Consider the following 26,093-nt stretch of genomic DNA (forward strand, 5'->3'; position numbering starts at 1 on the left):
CTGTTGTACCAGATTGTTGGACACGAACGAGGACTGGGACCCCTGATCTAACAGCGCGCGGGCTAATCGTGACTGGCCGTTAGGCGCGAAGACCTTGACCATTGCGGTAGCTAGTAGGACAGTCCTTGTGCCATTCGGGCTGGCTTCGGCGAAATGTGTCGCGACGTTGCTACCTACCCCTCCCGAACTTGAGGGCTGCGCAGAGGCTTCGGCCGATAGGGGCGTTGTCAGGGTCCGCGCAGGGACAGACGCGTTTGACCGCGGCGGCTGGAGCGAAGCTGCCGGTTTTCGATAATTGACCGTTTTGGGTCTGCTGGGGGCCCTGGTTTCTCCGCGGTGCAACATCGTGTGATGTTTTTCCCCACACTGTCTACAGACATTTGTGCTGGGGCAATTCGAGACGGTGTGATTTGCGCCTAGACAATTGATGCACACACGCTGGTTTTTTAATGTTTCGAATCGAGCGAGTGGAGAGAGGCTACGAAACATGCTGCAGTCGCGGGGTACGTGCGCTTCTTTACAAAGGAAGCAGGTAGCGGAGTCCCTACTTTCTTCGATAATGTGCGCGCTCGTTTTTTGCCGCAAAGTTTTCGAAGGGCCCGAAGAGGTTTGAAGCGACGGCGCCGGTTGACTCGACATTTTGACTGCCGCGGTTTGTTCGAGGATGAACTCTTCCAGAGTATCGTACTTCGGGTAGGATCGCGCATCGCCGAGAGTTTTATTCCACTCCGTTTCTAATTCGCGGTCGAACTTGCTCGAAACGAAATGGACAAGGTGATCCTCCTTTGTGCCTCTACCTAAATGATATAACGCCTCGAGGGTGTTGCGATAATGAATCGCGAACTGATTCAGTGAGTCGAGTTGAGACAATTTGATCGTTTTTAACGAATAAAGCTTTTGCATCAACGTATGTACGATGACTCGTTCATTATCGTAAATCTCCTTGAGACGGTTCCAGCCGATCTGGAAGTTCGCGTCAGATACATCGAGGTGCTGTATCGCTTCGAGTGGTTCGCCCGACAATGCGCTAAGCAGGTACTGCAGTCTTTCCGCATCCGTGAGAGTCCCGTTCACGATTACCGCGGAATTGAATCGCGATTCGAAGGATTTCGAACGAGTATAATCGCCGTCGAATTTCGGGAGTTCGATTCGCGGTAATTGTACGTGCGCCGGACGAGTTACCGTCGGTACTGGGAACGCCATCGAAGAATTCGCCGCAGGGGGTGTGATAGCGGGGCGTAGATGCGTCAGCTGCTCCCGTAGGTAAGACCAGCCTTCGAGGTACGCGTCCTCCATCCTGTCCATGGTGTTGGCCTTGAAGTAGGGAAGGTCCTGCTTCGTCTTGTCCGCCTTTCGGTACGCCTGTAGGTACCCGTTGAAGGAGGTGATCTGCGTCCAGGTCTCCTGGTACATCGTTAATCTGGCGTCCAGGTACTCCACCGTAAAATTGTCGACCCCTCTTTTCTTGGTGTTCGACAGTATTTTTGTCAGCTGAGCGAACGCTTGCGTTTGTCGCTCAAGGACCGCCTCGAAGGTCTCCATGGCACTTGTATTCATTTTGAATTGTTTGCGGCTTGAATGTCACGACACTCGACACCCGCGTTTGAAAATGACGGTTTGATTGTCGCCGTTAAACTGAACCCGTACGAACTGTCTCTCTGAGATCCGGCTCGAAGGACCAAAAACTGTTTCACCGACCCTGGTTTGAATTAAGAGTCCGCGAAAAGGACAATGCACTGGATCGCGTGCAGAGAGTGGAAAGGAGACGTACGGAGTCGAACTACAACTAGGAAGCTGCACTGGCGTCAACCGGGTTTCTGCGGTTCACAAACTGTCTTTATTGCACTAACTTGATCTATAATTATTCTCGCAGAGGAGAGATGCTTTACAGAACCCGTGGTTATCTCGCAGGGGAGACAAAGCCGACCGATTACAAAGCACCTGGAACGTTAGAAAAATATTCGCGTGTACTCGCAGAGGATGTTACAACGGAACTTATTCGAATTTTTCGGGAGGCCTATTTACATGCTTGATAGACGCCCCACCACCTTCATACACGGGAGCTCGCTTCGCGGTGTCTGCTCGTTCCGAGACGACGAAAGGGGAGGGGGGTGTTCTCGGTGCTCGCCATAGGAATAGACCGTTTGAACGCGTCTAACATCATTCCTTGTTACACTTCGACGACGCGTCTACGTCTTCGCCGAATATCGACAACAACGTCACCGCCCTCGTCGCGTCGTGCTCCGTTCCTCGCATTACCGCGTCGCAACAAATATTGCTCGCGACGGCATGGATCGAACTGCGATCCTCATCGGGCCGTTCCGAGAAAATTCGCGCCCTGCTGGATCAAGGTTCAGTCGTTTCAATAATCTCCGAAAACTTGTCTCAACGGTTACGACTTCCACGTTCTCGCGTTGCAGTGAGTATCACCGGAATCGGGAACAATGCGGTGGCGTGTCAATCGACAACAACATTTACCGTCGCATCCTGCAAGACCGATGCGGTCTATTCCCTCACCGCCTACGTCTTAAGATCCTTGTCCAATTACATCCCTGCTCGCGCGACTACCGACTATCGGCTCTCGCACATTCGAGATCTAACATTGGCGGACGAGAACCCCTTCAGCTCTGACCCAATAGAACTAATTATTGATGCCGATCACTATGGGTTACTTCTGTTGGATGGGTTACGAAAAGGGAAAGTAAACGAGCCTATACGGCTCAAAATACAACCTTAGGCTGGATCCTCTCCGGTCCGGTTCCCTCATCAACATCCAGCGCTCCCGCCGCCCTCGCGAACTTCCACTGTAACGTTTCGGCGAATTTAGACACTGAACTTCGACGATTTTGGGAAGTCGAGGAGTTGCCGATTGTTACGCGTCTCTCCCCCGCCGAACTAAAATGCGAGGATCATTTTCAACGCACGCATTCTCGAACTTCGAACGGACAGTATGTCGTTCGTTTGCCATTTATCGAAGGGCCTCCCATTAATATCGGGTCTTCACTTTCCGCGGCAACGACAATGTTTAAAAGGCAGGAGAATCGTTTGGAACGAAACTCAGAGCACTCCGCGGAATATTCGAACTTCTTAGCCGAATATGAGGCACTCGGACATATGGTCGATATCACTGAATCGTTACCGATCCTGACGAATCAAGCCGTGTATATTCCACATCACGCGGTCATTCGTGCGCACAGCGCTACCACCCGGCTTCGCGTGGTATTTAACGCATCTGCGAAAACCGGAAATGGAACCTTGTTAAATGATCACCTATTGATCGGGCCCAAATTACAAACGGATTTAGCCGCTGTCATTCTACGATGGCGCCGGTATCGCTATGTTTTCACTGCCGACATTGCCAAAATGTACAGGCAAATACTCGTCGATCCCAGAGACGCTGATTATCAACGGATTCTGTGGCGATCCTCTCCCGCAGCTCCGCTTCAACATTTCCGACTCTTGACCATCACGTACGGTACTTCTCCCGCACCCTTTCTCGCGTTGCGTGTATTACAACAACTCGCGAGGGACGAAGGGTCGAAATATCCTCTCGCGCTACCAGTTCTTCGCGATCAAATTTACGTGGATGACTGCGTGTTCGGCGCGGACGATCCGCACTTAGCGAGACAAACTCGCGAACAAGTCGCCGCGTTGTTAAAAGAAGGATGTTTTACATTGCGGAAATGGGCAAGTAATGACCCTGCATTAATTGCGGATATTGATCCCACGGATCACGGTCTCGCTGTCAATAAGCCGCTGTCACCCGACGACAATTTGACGGTCCTCGGAATAATTTGGAATCTTGAAACAGATTCTTTTCGTTTCGACGTTACAATTACTCCTGTTATTCCGAATACCAAACGGGAAATCCTCTCAACTATCGCGAAAATTTATGACCCACTTGGATGGGTCACTCCTGTCGTCATCGTGGCCAAAATTCTAATGCAACGCTTATGGTTGCAAAAGTGCGATTGGGATGACGCAATTCCTAGCGAGCTCCGCGAAATATGGACAACGTATTGTACCCAGCTTCCTCTTCTCCGTTCTATGAGTCTACCACAGTGGACCGGATGTGGAGCTCACAATCGCCAATATGAGTTGCATGGTTTCGCAGACGCTTCTCAAAACGCCTATGCGGCTGTGGTATACTCTCGCGTTACCACGGAAAATGGCAATATTGTCGTTTCTCTGCTCGCGGCCAAATCTAAGGTAGCTCCGCTCAAGTCCCTATCCATTCCGCGACTTGAGCTATGCGGAGTTTTGTTGCTGTGTCGTTTAATGACATTCATACGCACATCGCTTGGGGAAAGTCAATGCGATGTGCATTGCTGGACCGATTCCACGATCACCCTTGCTTGGATAAATCAGCCTGTATCTCGCTGGAAAACTTTCGTCGCAAACCGCGTCGCAGACATTCAGCAACTCTTGCCGCAATGTCAATGGCACCACGTACGGTCCGAGGAAAACCCTGCCGACTGCGCCTCGCGCGGAATGACTGTCCCGCAATTTTTGAACCACTCATTATGGTGGAATGGCCCGATGTGGCTCCACTCACCCAAGACCTCGTGGCCTTGTGCCGTGCCTCGTTTCGATGCCACGACGTTGTTAGAGGAAAGAGCTTCGGCCACCCTCCACGTTGCCACTGCTCCCGATCAATGGGATTTAGCATCGCGATTTTCCAGCTGGCCCAAGTTACTCCGCGTGACAGCGTATCTGTTACGTTTTGTCTCAAAACTTCGATCACCTCTTCCGCTCTCGCGATCATTGGCCTTAGCAAAGGACGGGCACTCGGCAACGTTTTCCGAGACGAGCGCTCTGCTCCCGGACGAAATTCGGAAAGCGCGAACGTTCTGGCTGAAGTACATTCAACGAGCGGTACATCCAATCGAAGTACGGAGTCTACAACAACGGCTGCCGGTCCCGCAACGAAGCCCATTAATATCATTAAACCCGTATCTCGACGCGGACGGTCTAGTTCGCGTGGGCGGGCGGTTGGAAAATGCGGCATTGCCAGAAAGGACCAAACACCCTATTCTCCTCGCCTCGCATCCTTTAGTCCTGCTCCTAATTAAGCATCTGCATTTAAAATTGTTACATGCCGGTCCTCAATTAACGCTTGCAAAATTGAGACAAGACTTTTGGCTTCTACGGGCACGTCCTATCGTGCGCCAAGTTATACATCAATGCGTTCGATGCGCGCGAGAACGTGCGACAGTCCCATCCGAAGTAATGGGAAATCTTCCGTCGGTACGCGTGACTCGTGCCGAACGAGCGTTTCTGCATTGCGGCGTGGATTATGCGGGCCCTATACCGGTCCGAACAACCGCCGGACGCGGACACAAGGCGACGAAAGCATATATTGCGTTACGACCTTTCAGGGCGCCGATAAGGAAGTGACCGCGGCTTTCCGAGCCGCGACACGAGACCCAAAGTTGCGGAACATACTCGCGACGGATCAAGTTGCATGGCATTTTATTCCCCCTTCCGCCCCGCATTTCGGCGGACTATGGGAAGCCGGTATTCGCAGTTTAAAGCATCATTTGAAACGAGTAATCGGCGCGACCACTCTCACCTTTGAAGAACTGACCACGGTGTTATGTCAAATCGAAGCCTGTATGAATTCCCGGCCGATCGCCCCGTCGTCGGACAATATCGACGACTACACCGCGCTCACGCCAGGGCACTTTCTTATCGGCTCCGCGATTACTACAGTGCCATCCCCCACGTTGTTGGACGTGCGGGACTCGCGATTGACTAGGTGGCAACTATTAAAGAAATTGTACGAAAGTATCTGGAAGGCGTGGTCCACTGATTACCTCCACTCGTTACAACAACGCACAAAATGGCGCACCGCGAGTCACCTCGCGAAGGTGGGTCGAATTGTTCTTCTTCGAAACGCCCTCGCACCCCCATGCAAGTGGGAACTCGCGCGGATAATTAAAGGTCATCCCGGAGCGGACGGTGTTACTCGCGTCGTTACCGTTAAGACCTCACAGTCTGAATACAAACGTCCGATCGTGAAACTCTGTTTCCTTCCCGTTGATATCAATGAGGAGCTCTCTGGCGAAGCAAAAAGGGTGCCCGAGTCGTAGCCACGGGAAGTACCGACAATGAGAGAGCTCTCTTCGCTCAGCTACAGTATTTAAACTCATCAGGGTTATCACGGCGGGCGGTGGTATACGTAAACCCGTTAAGCTTGTCCAATATTGTATCTAATATCTGTATCGAATAATTCATCTAATCTGTATATCATAGTGTATCACTCGTGTTCTTCTTTGGTATCGGATGCGAACATCCGAGGCGGGCGGTATGTTTAGGATTCAACGATTCCCGCGAATTATGATGTTGTGAATATCGTTACGCGATACGACCTCGCGGGAGCGCTACACAACACAGCGACGAAAAGTGCGAGTCGACCGCTAAACTAGATCGATTTCGTCTATTGTCATCGCGAGACGACACTTTCGTCACTTGTATCACGAGACATTGTACGAACCACACGCGCTTATCGCTTACAGTCGCCTATCCGTGCCAATCACGGTGTGTCTTCCGCGCCCCTCTGGATTCGACGTTATTAAAATATACATATATTATCGTTTCCGGAGTGTGCCGTGATTTTCAATATTTTTTTGTTAAATAAAGTTAATTCTTTTCGGTTGTGCGTCCAAACCATAAGTGTCGTTTTCTTTGGTGTTCGTCGAGTCACTGTATATCTTCGTCAAGATAATTCCGGCTATCCTCCTGACAATCCTTGTCGCAACAAACTAATTGATTAATTTTTTATTTTAATTAACTAACTATTATTCGTACTTAATTTATTCTATTTTTAATTATTAACTTTTTAATTAGTCAGTTATTGTCTGTCCTTTTCCTATTCTCACTCTCTCCGCGAATTTCCACGAAAGTTTCCCGTTTTTTCTTCGCGTATTAGTTCTTTTTCCGCGAAAAACCGCTAAAACTTTCGACCTTCTTCGCGAAATTCCGCTTTTTCACTCGAAATTCCCTCTTCCGCGCGTTTTTTCGCACTCTTCCGTCTTATTTTGAACTTTAATCTATATTGTCTCTTAATAAATTTTCTTATTATTCTTCACTTGAATTATTTCTAGATTCAAAATTTCGGCTAGAATTTATTCGTCTACTCTAATTGAAATTTCAAACTCTAGGCTCTGTTCACCGAGGTGGTTCACGTCGCTATCAACCCTTTTTTTTTTTATCGTGAGGAAATGTTTTATACATACCCCGACTCCCTGGGGAAGCCGGGGTTATGTGGGATTCTCCCCGGGGGATGACCCCCGGAGACTACCCACTAAAACCTCACGCCCACCTAAGCTACACAGGAGGTGCCTGGATCACGCGAGTACTCAACAGGACACCTCCCAGCTATCATCATGCCCCGGGGGAGGGGTTAACCTCCCCCACTGCCTACGCTATAAGACCCCGGGCGGAGGGACCCGCCCGGTGTCCCCATCCCTGGAGCCTTCGGATTGGGCTTCCCGAGCCCCAGCTCGGTCCACCCACAGCTCCCGGAGTCTTCGTGCCCCGCTCGGAGCCGGTATCCCGAAGGAACCAGCCCCGGCCGAGGCAAGAAGACGCCGCCACCGGAAGGAAGGGCCGTCGGAGGCGTGATCCGGCACGCCCAGACCCTTCCTCACCCAATACCCCCCGCGGATCCCCCTCCCCAATTGGGGGGGGGGACGGACCGACACCCCCCTACACCGGGAAAATAACCCGGGGGTGTCGGCCTATCACGGGGGGAGCTATGCTCCCCCCGGGGCCCCGGGTCAGCTCACACCCCGGGCCCCCAAGTTCACCGCCCCCAGTTGTGGGGGCATAACAGGGCGCGGGGAAACTCCCCGCGCCAGCCCCACTCCGCCCCCCACAACCGGTGGCACACGTTGGCGCGGGGGAGACCCCCGCGCCCTCCCAGCCGTCGCCGCCCCCCTCCTGGGGGGCACACGTCGGCGCGGGGGTCGTCCCCGCGCCGACACCCTCCTCGCGGAGCCCGGGTCCCGTTCCCGGGCCCGCTCGGCGGCCTCCTTCCGGGACATCACGTCCTCACAGAAGGAGGCCACCGCATTCCACGACCCCACGCTGCCGACCATGTGGTCGACCACGGTCGACAGCGAGAGGTCCCACCCTTCCACCGCGGCTCTAAGGACACGGCGCGGCTCAGCCCAAGCTGGGCTCTCCTCCAGAGTGTGCCGCGCCATGTCCACATCTTCGCCGCAGTGGTGGCACTGCGCAGTCGGCTCCCGCCCCATTCTGTGCAGGTACTCTCCAAAACAGCCATGGCCGGAGAGCACCTGCGTGAGGCGGAAGGTCAACCTTCCCCGCCTCCCGCACCATATATAAAATATGGGCAGGAGGGCCCGGACAACCGGACGTGTGGAGGGCGCCAAAAGCGCCCTCCACTCCGACAAATTTTCCATCCGGGCCTGGCGATTCTGGCCCTCGAGCTCCAACTCCTCCTCGCGCGTGAGTTCCACCCCCGGCAGGCGGCGGAAGGAGCGGGCGAACTGGTATAATTTCGCCCGCTCCGCCGCCACCACAGTGAAGGGTGGAATCACGGCGAGGAGTCCCGCCGCCTCGGTGGAGATGGTGCGGTACCCCCGTATGACCCACAAGGCCAGCCGCCGCCGCACTCTTTCCAAGAGTTTGCGGCTGGGCGTGCTGTCCTCGAGCGAGCGGTGCCATACGGGGGCCCCATACAGGGCTATAGACCGCACCACCTCCGTGTAGAGGCGGCGTACTTTCAAATCCGGCCCCCCGACATTCGGCAGCAGCCGCGCCAATGCGGCTGCCGTCTTCTCTAGTCGGGGGGCGAGGAGCTCGAAGTGTTCTTCGAATCGCCAGCGGCCGTCTATGACCAGGCCCAGGTACCTCATCCTGGGCCCGATCTCGACGGAGGTTTCAACGACGCGAATCCGGAGGTCCTGACCATGGGGTAGCCGCCGCGGCCGAGGCGATCCGTACATCCAGATCGCCTCGGTCTTTGCGGCATCCAAGGTCAACCCCATCCTCCGGATTCGCCCGACCACGCGGTCCAGGGCAGCCTCACAGAGGTGCCTGGTTCTCCTCCAGTCCTCCCCCTCGGCATAAACCAGATGACACCCGTATCCGGGGGGAGGACAACCCGCAGCACCGCGTCGTAAGCCAAGCTGCACAGGAGCGGTCCGAGGACCGAACCCTAACCCTAACCCTTTTTTTACCAGTATTTCCCCTGTATTTAAATCCAATTTCACTTATAATCCTGTTTTATAATTTGCTTTTTGTGATGTATTCGCACAGCGACAATATCGCGGTCGCTAACTTCACGCGGGCCTCGCCTCGCCGAACTGCTCCGAGCGCGGCGCTGCCGCGCGGCGGGAAGGCACTCTCTGGACTACGAGCCACGCGAGCGCACGTGTGAGTAAACGCTAGTATTACCGCGAGTATTAATAAAATAACACTTCTTATTTCTTCGTCACCTTTCACCCACGGTCCCGACTACCTCAGGACGATACGTAGCACTTTTCTTAAGAATTACAATATATAAAGATGCCACCTTTCCAAATTCTTACAATATTTCTTAATTCTCTATATCCTTCTCTAGCCTAATCTATACCCTTACGACTTAATAAAAAAGTCTTAACTAACTGCTTCCGCTTCGCATTAGCCAGTACTACCACTTATGTTAATTAATTTCTTAACTTATACTTATACGCCTCGTTTCTTAACTATTCTTATTTATTCTACTTAATCTAGATCTTATTACTTATCGCTTCTTGTATCGGAAAAGGTCGCCGACCGAACGATACTTAGAATGAGGAGGAGCCGGAATCGCACAGCGCTGTGCGTCGAAGTTGTGTGAAAAGAGAGTCGTTGACGAACACGTGAATTTTGGATGAAAGTGGACTGTATTTTGAATTGAATGAACGTGAAGTGAATGTGAAAATGTACGAACACTGTACTTTGAAATATACACGATATGTACAGAATAACGCGTTGAATAACGAGTTTAGACCCAACGGTTAGAACGAGCGCAGAGAAACAGGACCGAATCGCACGACGGTTGAACAGCGAAGAAGGACCCGATTTCGGAGAAAGACCGAGTCTGCCTTCCTGGAAATCGCGGATTGGTCCTTGTGGATCACGCGATGATCCACAATCGACAATTGGGCCGCGATCGATAGATCCCGAGGGGAAAGACGGGGGTAACGCGAGCTGGCGCAACGGCTTTCCGCGAGACCGTGTTCGATGGCCGACGTCACGGCGGGGCAAGAAGAGAGCGAGACGAGGACCCCGCCGCGAACGTTCGCGCGATCGCGAACATACCGCCCGCCTTGAAACATTGCTTTCAACCTGTCTTAAAACTAGCCGCACGCAATCTTAAAACTACCGCAGAGCTTAAAACTACCGCAGAGCTTAAACCTAACGCAAAGCTTAGAACTAACGCAGAGATATGTACAGAAAGACCTTCTAATTGGAAGCGGAAATAATTGGTAACGGGCACAACTTGACAATCGGACGTGTCAGCTCGGTGGAGGGGGTCTTGACGGTGACCACGCGGACCCGACCGTCAGCTCCCGGGTGCACGGCTTTCACGCGACCGAGTTCCCATTTGCACGGGGGGAGCGTGGGGTTCCGCATTAAGACGAGCTGGCCGAGTCCGATTGCCGGTTGCTCTCGTCGCCACTTGCTTCGCTGCTGGAGGGTGTTGACATAGTCGCTCACCCAGCGCTTCCAGAATTGCTCCGTCACGGATCTGACGAGCTGCCAGCGAGTGAGGCGACTCTCGGACAGATCGAGGACGGACGGTTGTGGGGGTACCGTGAGCGGAGAGCCTGTCAGAAAATGCCCGGGTGTGAGGACATCAAAATCGTCCACAGAGTCGCGCAAGGGCGCTAGAGGTCGCGAATTGAGGCATCATTCGATGGAGCACAGCAAGGTGCTAAACTCCTCGAAGGTAAAAGTTCTCGCACCGACAACCCGCCTCAGATGATGCTTGAGGCTCTTCACTCCGGCTTCCCACAACCCTCCGAAATGAGGTGCGGAGGGAGGGATAAAATGCCAGGCGACACCGTCGCTGGCGGTTTTATTTAGAAATTCCGAGTTCCGGATGGTCGCTCGGTACGCTCGACATAATTCTCGGTCCGCGCCGACGAACGTGGTCCCGTTGTCGGAATACATCGCGCAAGGTATTCCACGTCGCGAGCAGAATCGATGAAAGGCGCGGATGAAGGCTGGGGTAGAATAGTCGGAGACGAGCTCGAGATGAATCGCCCTAGTGGCCATGCAGACGAAAAGCGCAATATACGCTTTGCGCGAGGTAATACCGCGCCCGGATGACGCGCGGGTTTGAAACGGGCCTGCATAGTCTACTCCGCAGTGAGAAAAACACCTGGACGGAGGGGAGACGCGAGGAGTCGGAAGTTGGCCCATCAACTGAGCTGGTACAGCAGCCCGTTCGCGGACACAAGCAACACAGGAGTGAATTACGCTCTTGACCAGACTGCGAGCACGGAGAATCCAAAATGTCTGTCGCAGCGTATGCAAGGTCAATTGAAGACCGGCGTGCAAGGACCGTACGTGAGCCTGTTCGACGATTCGGAGGACCAATGGATGTGACGCAAGTACGATAGGGTGCTTGACATTGAACGCCAACGGAGCGTGTCGAAGACGTCCACCGACCCGAAGGATTCCGTCGTCATAGACGAACGGATCGAGAGCTGACAGTGAACTTTTTGGGGAGAGCGCGCGGTGCAGGCGGAGCGCTTCGACTTCCGACGGAAAACAGTCGCGTTGAATGTAACGGATCCAGAAGGTTCGCGCGGAGGAACAGTTCTCGACCGACAGAGCTCGACCTGGCGTAGAGGAATGGAGCGAATGAGAGTGGCGAGGGCGACAGGCCCGCGCAAATTTCAACAGATATCCAGTGACGCGAAGAAGTTTCGGCCACGACGAGTATCTGGACGACAAGTCCCATGGTTCGGAGGGAACAGAAGCAACGGATACCGTAATTTTTGCCTCCCCACAGACTGAGTCGGCCGACGTGACAGACGTGGGTTCGGAAGGCCACTGTTCCTCGGATGAGGCTAGCCAGGGGGGTCCTGACCACCACAGAGAATGCGTCTCGAGCTCGCCCCCGAGTATTCCACGTGACGCACAATCGGCCGGATTGTCTTCCAAGGGCACGTAGCGCCAAGCGGCGTCGGGAACGCGAGTTTGAATTTCGTGCACGCGGTGGGCTACGAAAGTCTTCCAGCGCGACGGGCTGTCGCGCAACCACGCGAGCGCGACAGTGGAATCGCTCCAACAAACGCACGGATGTGCGCGATCGCTCAGTGAATTCCGAACGAATTCGAGAAGGCGCGCGAGGAGCAGAGCAGCGGACAGTTCCAAGCGCGGTATCGTCAGAGGGGATATCGGAGCAACTTTGGACTTGCTTGCCAATAGAGAGACGATGGTCGTACCGGATTTGGAGGTGGTCTTCAAATAAACGACCGCAGCGTAAGCGTGAGAGGAGGCATCGCAAAAACCGTGCAGCTCGATCGGTCCTGGGCTGGAATCGAGGCCGGTCCAGCGAGGCAGAGAGAGAGAGCTTTGAGCGAGTTGAATCCGGTGTAAACTGAGTTCCAGCGTGCTAGAACGTCATTTGAGAGAGCGTCGTCCCAGGAGACGCGTAGACGCCATAAATCCTGTAGGAAGATTTTGGCCTTGATTGTAACTGGGGTCACCCAGCCCAACGGATCATAAATCTTCGATATCGCCGATAAAATCGCTCGCTTGGTTTTGGGAACGGTCGCCGGGATCTTTATTTGGATTTTAAAGGCGTCAACCGACGGATTCCACCCGATACCGAGCACCTTGACATGGTCGTCGGCGGCCAGCGCCTTGGTGCAGGCCAAACCATGGTCGGAAAGGTCAATGTCGCTAAGGAGCTCAGCGCAGTTACTCGACCACTTCCGAAGCTCGAATTTTCCGCGGCGAAGTAAGCCTACGACTTGATCGCGGCGTGCGCGGACAAGTTCAACGGAATCGCCACCGAAGAGGACATCGTCCACATAAATCTGGTCGCGAAGAATGGGCACCGCAAGAGGGAATCTTGACCCGTCGAGTTCACGGAGGCGCTGAATGACACGAAGCGCAATGAACGGAGCGCACGGCATGCCATATGTGACTGTGAGCAGGACGTGGTCGACAGGAAATTTGGTAGTGGCATCTAGCCACAGAACGCGTTGAAAATTGACGTCGCGAGGGTCGACTAAAATTTGTCGGTACATTTTTGCGACGTCGGCAGTGTAGACGTACCGGTGATGACGCCATTTAAGAATTACAGACGGCAAGTCTGTCTGTAATTTTGGCTCTGTTAGAAGGTGTTCGTTAAGCGATTTACCATTAGCGGTCAAGCTTGACGCGTTACACACGACGCGTAAATGTGACGTGGCGCTCCCGGGCCGAAATACAGGATGATGAGGGATGTATACAACCTGAGCGGCCGGGGGGAGTCTCGCGGTCGCGCGTCGCATGTGGCCGAGAGCCTCGTACTCGCGCATAAAATCGCAGTATTCTCGTTCGAGTTCGGGATCTTTCCGGAATTTACGAGCCAATGCGAGTAGTATGCGTTCTGCCGAGTGCCGAGAGTGACCTATGTCGAGCGGAGGGTCGCGAGTGAACGGGAGACGAACTACGAATCGTCCGTCTTGATTTCGCGAGTGAGTGGCCATGAAGTGTTCCTCGCATTGTCGTTCTAGCGGAGTCAACGGGGAGCACCGAGGAAGTTCTTCCACCTCCCAGAACCGACGTAACTCCGACTCTAGGGAGGATGAGCAGTGGTGTGAGAACGCGATCGAGGAGGATCGATTTTTTACGAGCGAAGAGGAAGAGCTCCTGGAGGAGGAATCGTCGCTTTCGACGGAAGAAGAGGGGATGGGCCCCGAGATGACCCATCCGAAAATTGAATTCTGGGCTATCGGCTGCCCCTGACGGCCTTTACGAATTCCGTCGAGAATTACGTCGCCGTAGAGGTTCGCTCCGAGGATCATATGAATGGGCTCGGAATTCGTGGGAACCGGGTCTGCCAACTGAAGATCGTTCAGGTGCTTGAGCGAAGACGGATCCGCAGTGCAGTGCGCGTGATAGGCGGTCAAAGTTGGCATAACCAACGCGGTTGTGACCAGGGACGGAGTAGCCGAGTGTACTGGGCTCACGCAAAGTTCGACAGACGATCGCACAGTTTCTACGTGCGCTCCGCCGACCGCGGAAATCGTGACGTTTCTACGTGTCTTTTTTGCGCGAAGCAGTTGAGCTAAACTCTCCGTAACCAGAGTAGCTTCGGAGCCCTGATCAAGAAGTGCTCTTACAATCGCGGTACGGCCTGACGAAGCACGTATTTTGAGTCGAGCGGTAGCCAAGAGCACGAGCGAGGGGGGGCGGCGGGGAGTCGTCGCAGACAACGATACTACAGCAGAGCAGCCGGCTGGAGGAGATGAAGAGTGGGGAGCCGGCGGATCGGCAAAATTCGCGCGTCTGTTCGACGCTTCGTGTAGAGACGTGTGGTGAATTTGTTGACAAACGCGACACTTGTATTTGCTCGGACAATCGGACACGACGTGTCGCTCGCTTAGGCATTTGTAACATCGCGAGAGTCGAGTTACAATTTCGCGTCGCTTTTCCGGAGACTCGGCCAGGTATCGCGGACACGAACTGAGAAAGTGTCACGATTGACAGAGTGGGCAAGACGATTGTGAACTCGGAGTGTTCGTCTTGCTCGTATTCTCGGGTTTACGGCGCGATTCTGAGGAGACGCTCGGACGCGATGAAGATTGCGAGGTCGTGACGGCGTGTGCGCGAGGGCCTGGGGTCGACCTCGGCGTTACAGTACCGCAGGATTCGACGGACATTTCGTCGAGCGCACGCGCGCGAACGGATAAGAAAGCCGTTAACTCGGTAAACGACTTTGGCGTGTCGGACTGAGAAGAAACGAGGAACCAAGCTTTCGACGTAACTGGATCAAGTTTTCGCGACACTAAGTGAACTAGCATGTCCGTCCACAATTCTTCTGGAGAGCGATCCAGTTTCTGAAACGATGAGTTCGCGACGGTCGCTCGATCAATCAGTGAGTGCAGATCGGCTGCGGACTCACGCTTAACCGCAGGTAAGTCGATCAGATTTGACAGATGCATTTTGATTAGCCGGCGTTTATTTTCAAATCGCGACGTCAGAGTGCGCCACGCTGTCGAGAAATTGTCGGCGGTTGTCGGAATGTTTCCGAGGGCTTCGAGCGCGGGCCCTTTGAGCGACGACACTAAATAACGCATGCGCATGAAATCGGTTAATTCGCGATTTGACATAATAAGTGCCTTAAAACGATCTCGAAATGACTCCCATTCGTTACAGTCGCCGCTGAACGGAGCTAACGGTACGCGAGGAAGATGCGCAAGCGCGACGGAAGGCTTGAGAAGACTCGTCGAGGCGGTTTCCGGGGAATGCAACGATGGACTCACGTGTGACTTTAGGTCATCGAGGGCGTCCAGTAGAACATCCTTGGAGCTGAAGTAGGTATCCTCGGTTGACTGGAAGTGATTGTCCACGAAATAAGGGACTTTCCGTTGGTCATCCTCAGGTACGTTGGTGAGCAGCTGCACGTGGCCATCGTGAAACGCAGTCCAAGCGTTTTCGAGAGAGGAGAGGCGCGCCTGGACCTTGCTGGTGGTGAGGTTGGCCTTCCCGATCTTCCGAAAGTTCTCGACCGTCCGCAGGATCATCCGTCGCAGCATGGCTTGCCGTTGGAAGTCCGCCATCTTGAGAGAGCACGTGTGAACTCCGAAATTTTCCCGTGAATTTCAACTTCGAATCCGGCTCGAAGGACCAGTTTTATGTATCGGAAAAGGTCGCCGACCGAACGATACTTAGAATGAGGAGGAGCCGGAATCGCACAGCGCTGTGCGTCGAAGTTGTGTGAAAAGAGAGTCGTTGACGAACACGTGAATTTTGGATGAAAGTGGACTGTATTTTGAATTGAATGAACGTGAAATGAATGTGAAAATGTACGAACACTGTACTTTGAAATATACACGATATGTACAGAATAACGCGTTGAATAACGAGTTTAGACCCAACGGTTAGAACGAGCGCAGAGAAACAGGACCGAATCGCACGGCGGTTGAACAGCGAAAAAGGACCCGATTTCGGAGAAAGACCGAGTCTGCCTTCCTGGAAATCGCGGATTGGTCCTTGTGGATCACGCGATGATCCACAATCGACAATTGGGCCGCGATCGATAGATCCCGAGGGGAAAGACGGGGGTAACGCGAGCTGGCGCAACGGCTTTCCGCGAGACCGCGTTCGATGGCCGACGTCACGGCGGGGCAAGAGGAGAGCGAGACGAGGACCCCGCCGCGAACGTTCGCGCGATCGCGAACAATTATTATCTGTATATTTATTTTATATACTTAATTAAATTCTAAATTTATTACACTAATCTGCCAAAATAATTATTTATTTCTTTATATATGTCGGAGGCTGGTCGGCAGTATTTTCAAACGGTGCGCTCATTGCTCTGTTCACACGATCGGTTCACAATCACACGAACAAATTCCACCGCGGAGGCACAACTCGATCACACTTTAAACAATATAAAATCTCGCAAAGGACTGAGAGACACGTTAACGAGTCCACGGGTCACTCAGAATATCTACGTCTTTACTTTTATGTCTCTCCGATGCGTATCTGACTCCAAAAAATGCGATGCGACTCCGTACGAGGTTACGAGAAGAATGCCACGAGCATTCAAAACAAACAACGCAACGCCGATCGCTTCTTGATATTGCTCTGGAAACCGAGCATGGCCTGTTACGACTCAAATTCGCTCAGGCTATCAGGAGCGTGTACAGAGATGTACACGACAACAAAAATACAGAAACTATTCTCAAAAATACAAAGACGCTATTTCGCCACCCGTGGTCACGTTCAACAGGGCTCCAGGCCATATTTCCAGGGAACCCTATCTCGCATCTCTCTTTCCGCAATCCGCAAAGAAATAAAACAATAAAACAAATGTTATAAGAGAATATTACAACGAGCATTACACGTCGTTGCCATCGGGCTACGTCGCTGCGCCTCGCCCCGACACGGCCCTCCTGACTGTCACACGTCCTCGTGTGCAATTACAATGACTTTATATATCGTCTGTAAAAGAAATATCATCTATGTTTCCCGTTCGTCCCTTCTGACAAAATATTGATTGAGTTCTGATTGCCGTGTTCGCCATATGCTCTATGCCAAAGCACCATACAAGAAAACCAATTCCCGATAAACCATAATCAAATAATTCGGTATCACAAAGTGAAACAATTCAGCCAAGCAGTTCTGACGCACAGTGAGCTCAAGTCAACAATACCAAATATTTACTGTATCCACTACTGGACACAGTAAAAGAAAAGGAACAAAGCCAACTCATGTGGCAGCCGACCAACCATGTGGTCACACATATCACAGTCAACTCATATGACTCTCGACCAACCATTTGGTCACACATATCACAGTCAACTCATATGACTCTCGACCAACCATTTGGTCACACATATCACAGTGAACTCATGTGACTCTCAACCAACCATGTGGTCACACATCTCACAGTCATCAACATGACCCAAAACATCCATCGTCTGCCGTTACATCGCCCCGCCTCCTTTACCAGCTAAACTGGGTTTGGGAATAATGGCTTTAAAGATATTATGCTGTTATCCCTAAGGTAATTTTTCTTATAATTTATAATACAATATCATTTTTATTAACATTAATTTATGATTTCTTAATATAAAGTTTATTAAATTTAAATATCACCCCAATAAAATAAATTAATAAATTTTTTTTATAAATAAATTAAAAACTTTATTAATCTATTAAATTCTATAGTCCAACTTTTGCGACACGATATGTACAAGGAAATCGTTCCAGAGATCGGCAGGTGCCCGCCCGAGATTTTTGAGTGAAGCAACAATTACAGAAACTCGATCGCGTAGATTTTGGAGATCGGACGCGGATTCACGAGACAGCGCTGGCAAATCAAGCATCGACGTCACATGTGAGCTAATGAGGCGCCGAGGGTTTTCGTAACGCGCGGTTAACGCCTTCCACGCGATATCGAAGTTGTCGGCAGTTACAGGGAGATTTCCGAGGCATTCGAGGGCACGGCCCGTGAGCGACGACATGAGATAGTGGAGACGCGTGAGATCCGCGAGCGATTTATTCGCGATAATGAGCGCGGTGAAGCGATCGCGGAACGCCTCCCATGCCTCATAACGGCCGTCGAATTCCGGCAAATGGATGCTCGGAAGGAGCGGAGCGGCGGACGTGGGACTCGCTTGTCCGTCGGAAGTATGTTCAAGCTGACTTACAGAAGTGCTGGGGAGCTCGTCGAGTTTTTCTTGCATGGAGGCCAGAGCGTCGAGGTACGTTTCCTCCGTCGTCGAGAAAGGGTCGTCGGAGAAGTACGGAAGTGCAGCCTTCGCGTCCGGTGAGGTGGAGGCGAGGAGTCGAGCGTGCCCGGCCTCGAACCGCGTCCAGTTGGCCTTCAGATGAGCCATCCTCGTCATTAATGTCGAGCGAGTCCACTTCGCTTTCCCCAATTTGTTGAGGTTGACGAGCGCGCGCTCGATCGCGCGCTGCGTCAACAGCTGAACTTCGATAGCGTCTTCCATGATGCACGATCTCTCCCTCGTTTCTCACTGACCACGTGGATTATTCGCGATCCGGCTCGAAGGACCAGAATGTTTCGGCGTCGACCGACGGTCGGAGCAGCCTGCTGCCGGGACCTCTCAGATTTGAGCGCGCAAAGGGATCCACAGGATGGGTCAATGAGAGGTTGAGACAGAGAGAGAGAGCGAGGATTAAAGGTGGAACTGCACTTTAATATAGCACTCGCACTTACAATGCGCCGTGAGAGGCGCGAGCCGGCGGACGAGCGGAGATCTAGCGCGAGCAAACTTCTGCCGTCGGATCGCGAAGCGGAGATCTTGCACGACACGACACACGTGCCGTCGCGGGACGGAAATCTTCGACGCGGACGACGGAGATCTTGACGCGAAGCAGAAGGCTCGTAACGCGGCGCGAAAGAGCGCGAGAAAAATACAAACGAATATTTTTCGAGAGCGCGAGAGATCAGCGAACGGGCGCGAGAACTATTACAGTACGATTAGAATATACCTTGGCGACGGCAATTGACGAAAGTTACAAGAGCGATGCGAGAGGCGAACATGAAGAGAGCGAGAAGGCACGCGCAGGTGCCTTAAATAACAAGGACCATCGAATGTGGAGCACCGTGATTGGTGCTCCCGAATCGGATAATCCTTGTTTGTCTTTGTCAATGAGAGACGAAACTGTTGCTACGCGGTGTCGAGCAACGGCGACACGCGTTCTTGCCGCGTGTTGACATACGAGACAAAAACCGTATGAAACAGCGGTCGCCCGCTAAGACAATAGCCGCCGAATTCCAACGCTTGAATCCTGAACAATCTTTAAATTTTTAATTTATTTAATTTTTTTTATAATTTAATTATATTTTAATTAATTAAATTTTTATATATATCATATTATTATTAAATTATTAAATTTTTTCTATCATATATTAAATTTAAAAATTAATTTATTTATTATATACTTCAATTAAAAATTATAAATTTAATTTAAAGTTTATCCCCTAAATTATTTATATTTATTAGTATATATATATATATTTATACTAAAATAAATATATGAATTAAATTCATTTCTAAAAAAACTAGATATCTATAAATTCGTATTACATTTCACATCAAATTAAATATTTATAATTGTTCGAGCAATCAGCTGTTCGGTGCCGCTGTGCGTCCGCACGCACACACGGCAAATTAGCGACTGCCGAACTTTGTTTGTATTGAGGACTCGGCCGTCGTCGCGGTTCGTCTCTCTCTCTCCCCGCACACTTCGGGCGGACCGAGTAGTTCGGGGTGCGCGGCGAGGGGAGAGAGCCCCGTCAATATACACGGCAATCCGTCGAGCCCTCGCTCTCTTTTCCGAGAACCGCAGTGATAACACAAATAAATCAGTTAGCTCTCCCACAAATTCCGACTTTATTTCTCTCAATCGTTCGGATCGTAAGTTAAAGGTTCCTCGTTCGGAACCCAACGAAGATCCAAAACATTTGGTGCCGAAACCCGGGAATAGAGTGTGCCGATTTCTCTATTCCACTCGATGCACCGCAGAATTACGAAGAATTCTGTGCATCACCGCGAGTTCTGTTGTGCGCTTCCGTTGTCTCCTCGAGTGATCCGCGAGTGCATCGAGCATCTTCCGAGGCTCCGTCGCAGACAATCAGGAAGCACCTGAAAGGAAAGGAGCAAGTGAATTCTTGGAACAGAATTCGTGAGACCGTTCTCGAAAAACGGTACTTAGACCGCGTGGCGAACCGTTACGGATTCGAAAATTCCGTGACCTTCCACCGGGACACCAACCGCTCTCGAACCGACCGAGGCAAGGTGTTTACCGCGATACGCGTAAAGTCCTTTATCTTTCGCGTCTCGATCAGTTTGTTTTCACGTTTCGTTTTGAATTTTAACTGCCGAAACAATGCCGCAAACGTTCAGCGATGTAGTGGTCGCTCAGGAGGAGATCGCTGGCCGCATCAAGAACTGCATTACCAATACCGACAAATTGGGGGCAGCGAAACTCTCTGCGGTTGTGCTGAAGAAAAGGATCGAATTGCTGGAAAGTTACTGGCGCAACTTCACCGTAAATCACAACGCTCTGAGACCGATGCCAGATTACGCCGCCAGTAACTACAGGAAGAGGGGCCTATACGACGAAGTCGAGGAAGCCTACATTCAGAACTCCTCTGAATTGGTGGAGAGGCTAGAAAACCTGAAGCCCGCCGCCTCAGCAACTCCGGCTCAAGCCGAGTCTCACGAGTGCAACGCCGGACCCAAACTGCCGACCCTGACCATCGAGAAGTTTTCGGGCGATCTCCTACGGTGGGAGGAGTTTCGCGATTCGTTTCGCGCTACGATTCACAACTCCAAACGATTGCAGGACGTCCAACGCCTACAATATTTGAAGGCGAGCCTCACCGGTGCGGCTGCGAAGGTTATCGCGCGTACATCCCTGACAGATGCGAACTATTCGACGGCGTGGGCGGCACTCGAACGTCGTTATGGAGGCATCCGTGTACTGACCACCGCTCACCTCGGAAGACTTTTGGACTGCCCGGCAGTAAAACGAGCTTCGACGGAGGAATTGACCAGAGTCCTCGACGAGTTCTGTCAAGCTCGAGATGCTCTGGCCGCACTGAAAAAACCAGTCGACACATGGGACGACTGGTTCGTGACACTCCTCGTCAGGAAGCTGGACTCGACGACGCGCCTGGACTGGGAGAAGATGTTCCCGGACCCGACGATCATGCCGTCCTTCGTGGAGATTCGAGATTTCCTCGAATCACGCATCCATGCCTTGGCCTCGACCCAAGAGCCGATGTGTTCGTCAACACCGACCAAGCGAGAGGAGACGCGAAAATCCGAACAAAGGACGGCCATGACCGTGCAAATGACCAAAGGGCCATCCGCGAAGGCCAGCAACGTTCGGAAGTGCCCGCTGTGCTCGGACAATCACCAGCTAGGGCACTGCGGTCAGTTCAAAACCTTTAGCGCGCCGGAACGCAAGGAATTTGTGTACCGAAATAAACTGTGCGTTTCGTGTTTCTCGGGAACCCACTTGCTCGCGGCGTGCACGTCTTCCTACCGGTGTATGGTGTGCGGCGGTCATCACCACACCTCGCTTCACGAGGCGTTCCGGAAGAGTGAAGCTCCCGCGCAGCCAAGCACAAGTTCGGTGAACACGTTCAGGTCGAATCGCGTTGTTTTACTGGCCACCGCGCGCGTCCAGTTGAAGTCCCCGAACGGTCGCAGTGTCTCCGCTCGCGCGTTACTCGATCCCGGGTCCGAAATGTCATTCGTGACGGACGATGTCGTGCAAGCGTTACGTCTTCCGCGCCGGAACGTGGAGGTTCATTTGACCGGATACCAGGAGATAAACGTGGGCACGGTACGTCACGAAGTGTCCGTGTTACTCGCGTCTAGTCGCGACTCCAAGTTCCGACTCGCGTTAAACGCGCTGGTGACGCGAAAAATTACCGCTCCGACTCCAGCGGTAGAAATTAACGACGAGAAGTGGACTCACCTCCACGGACTTCCGTTGGCCGACGAGGACTTCCGCTCTCCGAACAGGGTGGAATTACTTCTCGGGGCAGATGCGTGTGGTCACCTCCTCCTCGAGAATCGAATCGGACCAATGGGCACTCCTCCAATTGTTCGAACGCCCTTCGGCTGGGCGCCGATGGGCACAACCTCATCCACAAAGGACCACAGCGCTGGACCTCGGGTGCGATCCTTGCTAGTTCAGCCTGCACGAGACCTCCGAGACGATTGGCAGAGGTTCTGGGAGCTGGAAGAAGTACCAACTAGTGCAATAAGCACGCCTCAGGACGAAGCATGCGAAAAGTACTTCAAGGATACGCACCGCAGAGATCAGGATGGACGCTACGTTGTGCGCTTACCGTTCGTTGCCACCCCAGGCACCGATGTCGGAGTTCCGCGATCGGCTGCAGTTCGCTTGCTCTTATCGTCCGAAAGGAGACGAGAAAGGGACGAGACGCTCCGACAGAAATACTCCGAATTTCTGGAGGAGTACGAACGGCTCGGGCACATGGAGTTCGTCTCGCGGCACTCGACTGGCGGGGGGGAGAATTACCTTCCGCATCACGCCGTGTGGCGGGAAAAACCATCTGGAAACAAAATAAGAGTAGTTTTTAATGGTTCTTACGTTTCAGGCAGAGGCAGTGCCATTAACGATTACCTGGCCGCCGGACCGAAGCTCCAAACTGACCTCTGGGCCGTAATAACGAGGTGGCGATTCCATCGGCATGCCTTTTCGACGGACATTGTAAAAATGTTTCGCCAGATCAAGGTGCACCCAGAGGACAGAGACTGGCAGAGGATCGTCTGGAGGAACGATCCAAGCGAGGAAGTACGGGACTTCCGTTTGACGACGGTGACCTACGGCACGACGTCGGCTCCGTACCTCGCCTCGAGAGTACTGCTTCAACTTGCCGACGACGAGAAGGCTCGATTTCCGCGGGGTGCAGCGATTCTCCGAGCGAATTCGTATGTCGATGACATTCTGGCCGGAGGAGATGACATCGACGACACCGAGGAGGCTCGACGTCAACTCACGGACATCCTGACGGCGGGCGGATTCCCGCTGGATAAGTGGGCGACCAATTACTTGTCGTCGAGCTCCGGTCTCATTCAATTGTTGCAGGGTCACCAAGAGGCAGGAGCACTGGGACTCAAATGGAGCACGGCGAACGACACTCTGTCTCTTGCGGCTCCGAAGCTCAGGACTGCCACATCAGGTCAACCATGGACCAAACGATCGGTTTTGTCTGAGACGGCCAGGCTTTTCGATCCCTTGGGGTGGCTGTCTCCGATCAGCATTGCTGCGAAGATCCTGCTGCAGGACCTCTGGTTGTCTGGATTGTCGTGGGACGAGCCGCTGTCTGAGCTGTTTTCCGAGCGATGGAAGCAACTTCGATTCGAGATGGAGAGGACCGATCGAATCACAGTTCCGAGATGGATTGGCCATCGTGCGGCGACCAGCGACAGTATAGAGCTGCACGGATTCAGCGACGCGTCGGAAAGGGCATACTCCGCAGCCGTCTTCATAAGGGTGCCAGTTACCGGTGCAAGGGCCGAGACGCACTTACTGATGGCGAAGACCAAGGTCGCTCCAACCAAACCACAGAGCATTCCCAGGCTGGAGCTGTGCGGCGCTCTACTGCTGGCCCGATTGCTGAGAGCAGTTCGAGATTCGATGCGGCCTCACAGCGTGACTATGCATGCGTGGACCGATGCATCGGTCGTCCTAGCCTGGGTGAGGTCTCACGCTTCCAGGTGGAAACCGTTTGTGGCACATAGGGTGGCCGAGATCCAGCGCCTGCTACCGGACGTTGAGTGGCGACACGCGAGGACAGACGAAAATCCTGCGGACCTTGCCACGCGTGGGATTTCAGCGCAGGTACTGGTCGACGATGACCTCTGGTGGAGCGGTCCCTCGTGGTTGTCAGGGCCTCAGCAGGATTGGCCTGGCGCATGTGACGTCGACGAGAGCGAGGCTCCGGAGCGCAGAGTGACGGTGACGACGACGATGGCAAGGAAGACGAAGTCCGGCGACCATCCCAGTCTGCGAGCCGTCTTCGAATCGCCCTGGGACCCTCTCCGATTCTCGTCAGCGTTGAGGCTGGTCCGAGTGACCGCGTATATGCGACGATTCGCAAACAACGCTCGCTCCATCGGTACACCGCAGCACGGGTTCCTGACAGCCACTGAGATCGACGAGGCGTGGGTGAGCGTCCACCGAATGAGCCAAGCTGACGACTTTGGCGACGAACTTGCAGAAATGGAGAAGGGTAAGATAGTCAAATCGACCTCGACCCTTGTTTCTCTTCGGCCGATTATAGATCGTCAAGGTGTCTTACGAGTGGGAGGACGACTGGACCACGCAGCAGTTTCATTCGACCAGAGACATCCTGTGATAGTCGACCGACAGTCTCCGTTGGCACCATTGCTGATCCGGTCAGCTCATCTTCGGACGCTCCATGGGGGAGTGAACTTGACGCGGGCGACGCTCAGGCTCCGCCACTGGATTCCGCGAGACAAGACGCTGGTGAAACGGGTCGTAAAAGGCTGCGTTACCTGCACTCGGCTCCAAGGGCGCACCAGCAACCAGCAAATGGGAATGCTGCCTGCCCAGCGAGTGCAACCAGCAAGGGCATTCTCGGTCAGCGGAGTCGATTATGCTGGTCCAATTCCGATGCTCATGACGAGAGCAAGGGGACAGCGGACCACCAAGGGATACGTCGTCATTTTCGTGTGCCTGTGCACGAAGGCGGTCCACTTAGATGTCGTGTCCGATTTGTCCTCTGCCTCCTTCATCGCAGCTTTCAAACGCTTCGTAGCTAGACGCGGAAGGTGTCACCAGATGCTGAGTGACAACGCTACGACGTTCAGAGGTGCCGATCAGCTTCTGAAGCGCATGTTCAACGCTGCATCGACCTTTTACAAGGAAACGGCGGAATTGCTGGCCGCCGACGGAACGGAATGGAGGTTCATACCGCCGTATTCTCCTCATTTCGGCGGTCTGTGGGAAGCGGCCGTGAAATCCGCGAAGACGCATCTACGACGCACAATAGGGGAACAACAGCTCACCTTCGAGGAGCTTTCCACCTTGCTGTGTCAAGTGGAAGCTTGTATGAACTCTCGACCCCTCTCCGCCTTGTCCGACGATCCAAATGATCCTCCCTTCCTCACGCCAAACCATCTGGTTAACGCTTCTTCTTTGTGCGCAGTTCCAGAACCGGGTGACGAAATCACGTACGACGCAGGCCGACGGAGATGGAACCTTGTATCCAGACTTCTGGAAGGTTTCTGGCAGCGGTGGCGTACCGAATACCTGAGCCAGCTGCAGACTCTTCCGAAATGGCAAAGGGCACGGGAGAATCTTGCCGTCGGAGCGGTCGTGCTCCTGAAGGACGATCTCGCGCCGCCTACGAAATGGCCTCTCGGACGAGTCGTCGAGGTGCATCGGGGATCCGACGGACGAGTGCGTGTGGCTGTCGTGAAGACCGCTACCCGTACCACCACCAGAGCCATCCAGCGCCTTGTACCGCTCATTTCCTCCGAGCATTCCACCGGCGAGGAAACGTGACTCCCTTCACGGCGGGCGGTGTTTAGACGCACATTGTACATATTGTAAATGATTGTAAATATCTGTAGCTCACTTCGTTCACTCTGTTCACTTTGTTCACTTCGTTCACGCCGTTCACTCTGTTCACTTCTCTGTATAACATCCGAAAACCATTGTACTATTTCGTTGCCGACCCGACAACGAGGCGGGCGGTATGTTCGAGCAATCAGCTGTTCGGTGCCGCTGTGCGTCCGCACGCACACACGGCAAATTAGCGACTGCCGAACTTTGTTTGTATTGAGGACTCGGCCGTCGTCGCGGTTCGTCTCTCTCTCTCC

The 26,093-nt window shown here is 53.0% G+C and overlaps 1 protein-coding gene and 1 long non-coding RNA gene across 2 annotated transcripts in view; both read left to right on the forward strand.

The window, feature by feature from the left end:
• The window catches only part of LOC143363690 (uncharacterized), a 69,332-nt gene extending 51,541 nt beyond the window's left edge, over positions 1 to 17,791 (forward strand). Inside the window, exon 2 of the long non-coding RNA XR_013083885.1 lies at positions 17,735 to 17,791. This is a non-coding gene — a long non-coding RNA (uncharacterized LOC143363690). The remainder of the gene's footprint in view (positions 1 to 17,734) is intronic.
• A 2,798-nt stretch (positions 17,792 to 20,589) lies between these two features.
• On the forward strand, positions 20,590 to 25,099 carry LOC143363689 (uncharacterized). Its single transcript, XM_076804238.1, has 4 exons — positions 20,590 to 20,898; positions 21,049 to 21,843; positions 22,372 to 25,023; positions 25,082 to 25,099. Exons 1-4 carry the CDS (start codon positions 20,590 to 20,592, stop codon positions 25,097 to 25,099), a joined length of 3,774 nt encoding a protein of 1,257 aa, XP_076660353.1.
• Positions 25,100 to 26,093: the final 994 nt, after the last annotated feature.

The sequence above is a fragment of the Halictus rubicundus genome, unplaced genomic scaffold (assembly GCF_050948215.1).
Source record: "Halictus rubicundus isolate RS-2024b unplaced genomic scaffold, iyHalRubi1_principal scaffold0094, whole genome shotgun sequence".
In the NCBI taxonomy this organism is placed as follows: Eukaryota; Metazoa; Arthropoda; class Insecta; order Hymenoptera; family Halictidae; genus Halictus; species Halictus rubicundus.

Bases quoted from the DNA above. Each gene is read 5' to 3' on its own strand.
- LOC143363689 (XM_076804238.1), top strand. From the start codon at position 20,590: ATGCCGCAAACGTTCAGCGATGTAGTGGTCGCTCAGGAGGAGATCGCT. The intron at 20,899-21,048 runs GCAACTCCGGCT...AAACGATTGCAG, and splicing joins ACCTGAAGCCCGCCGCCTCA to GACGTCCAACGCCTACAATA. The intron at 21,844-22,371 runs GTGAACACGTTC...TCATCCACAAAG, and splicing joins CGCAGCCAAGCACAAGTTCG to GACCACAGCGCTGGACCTCG.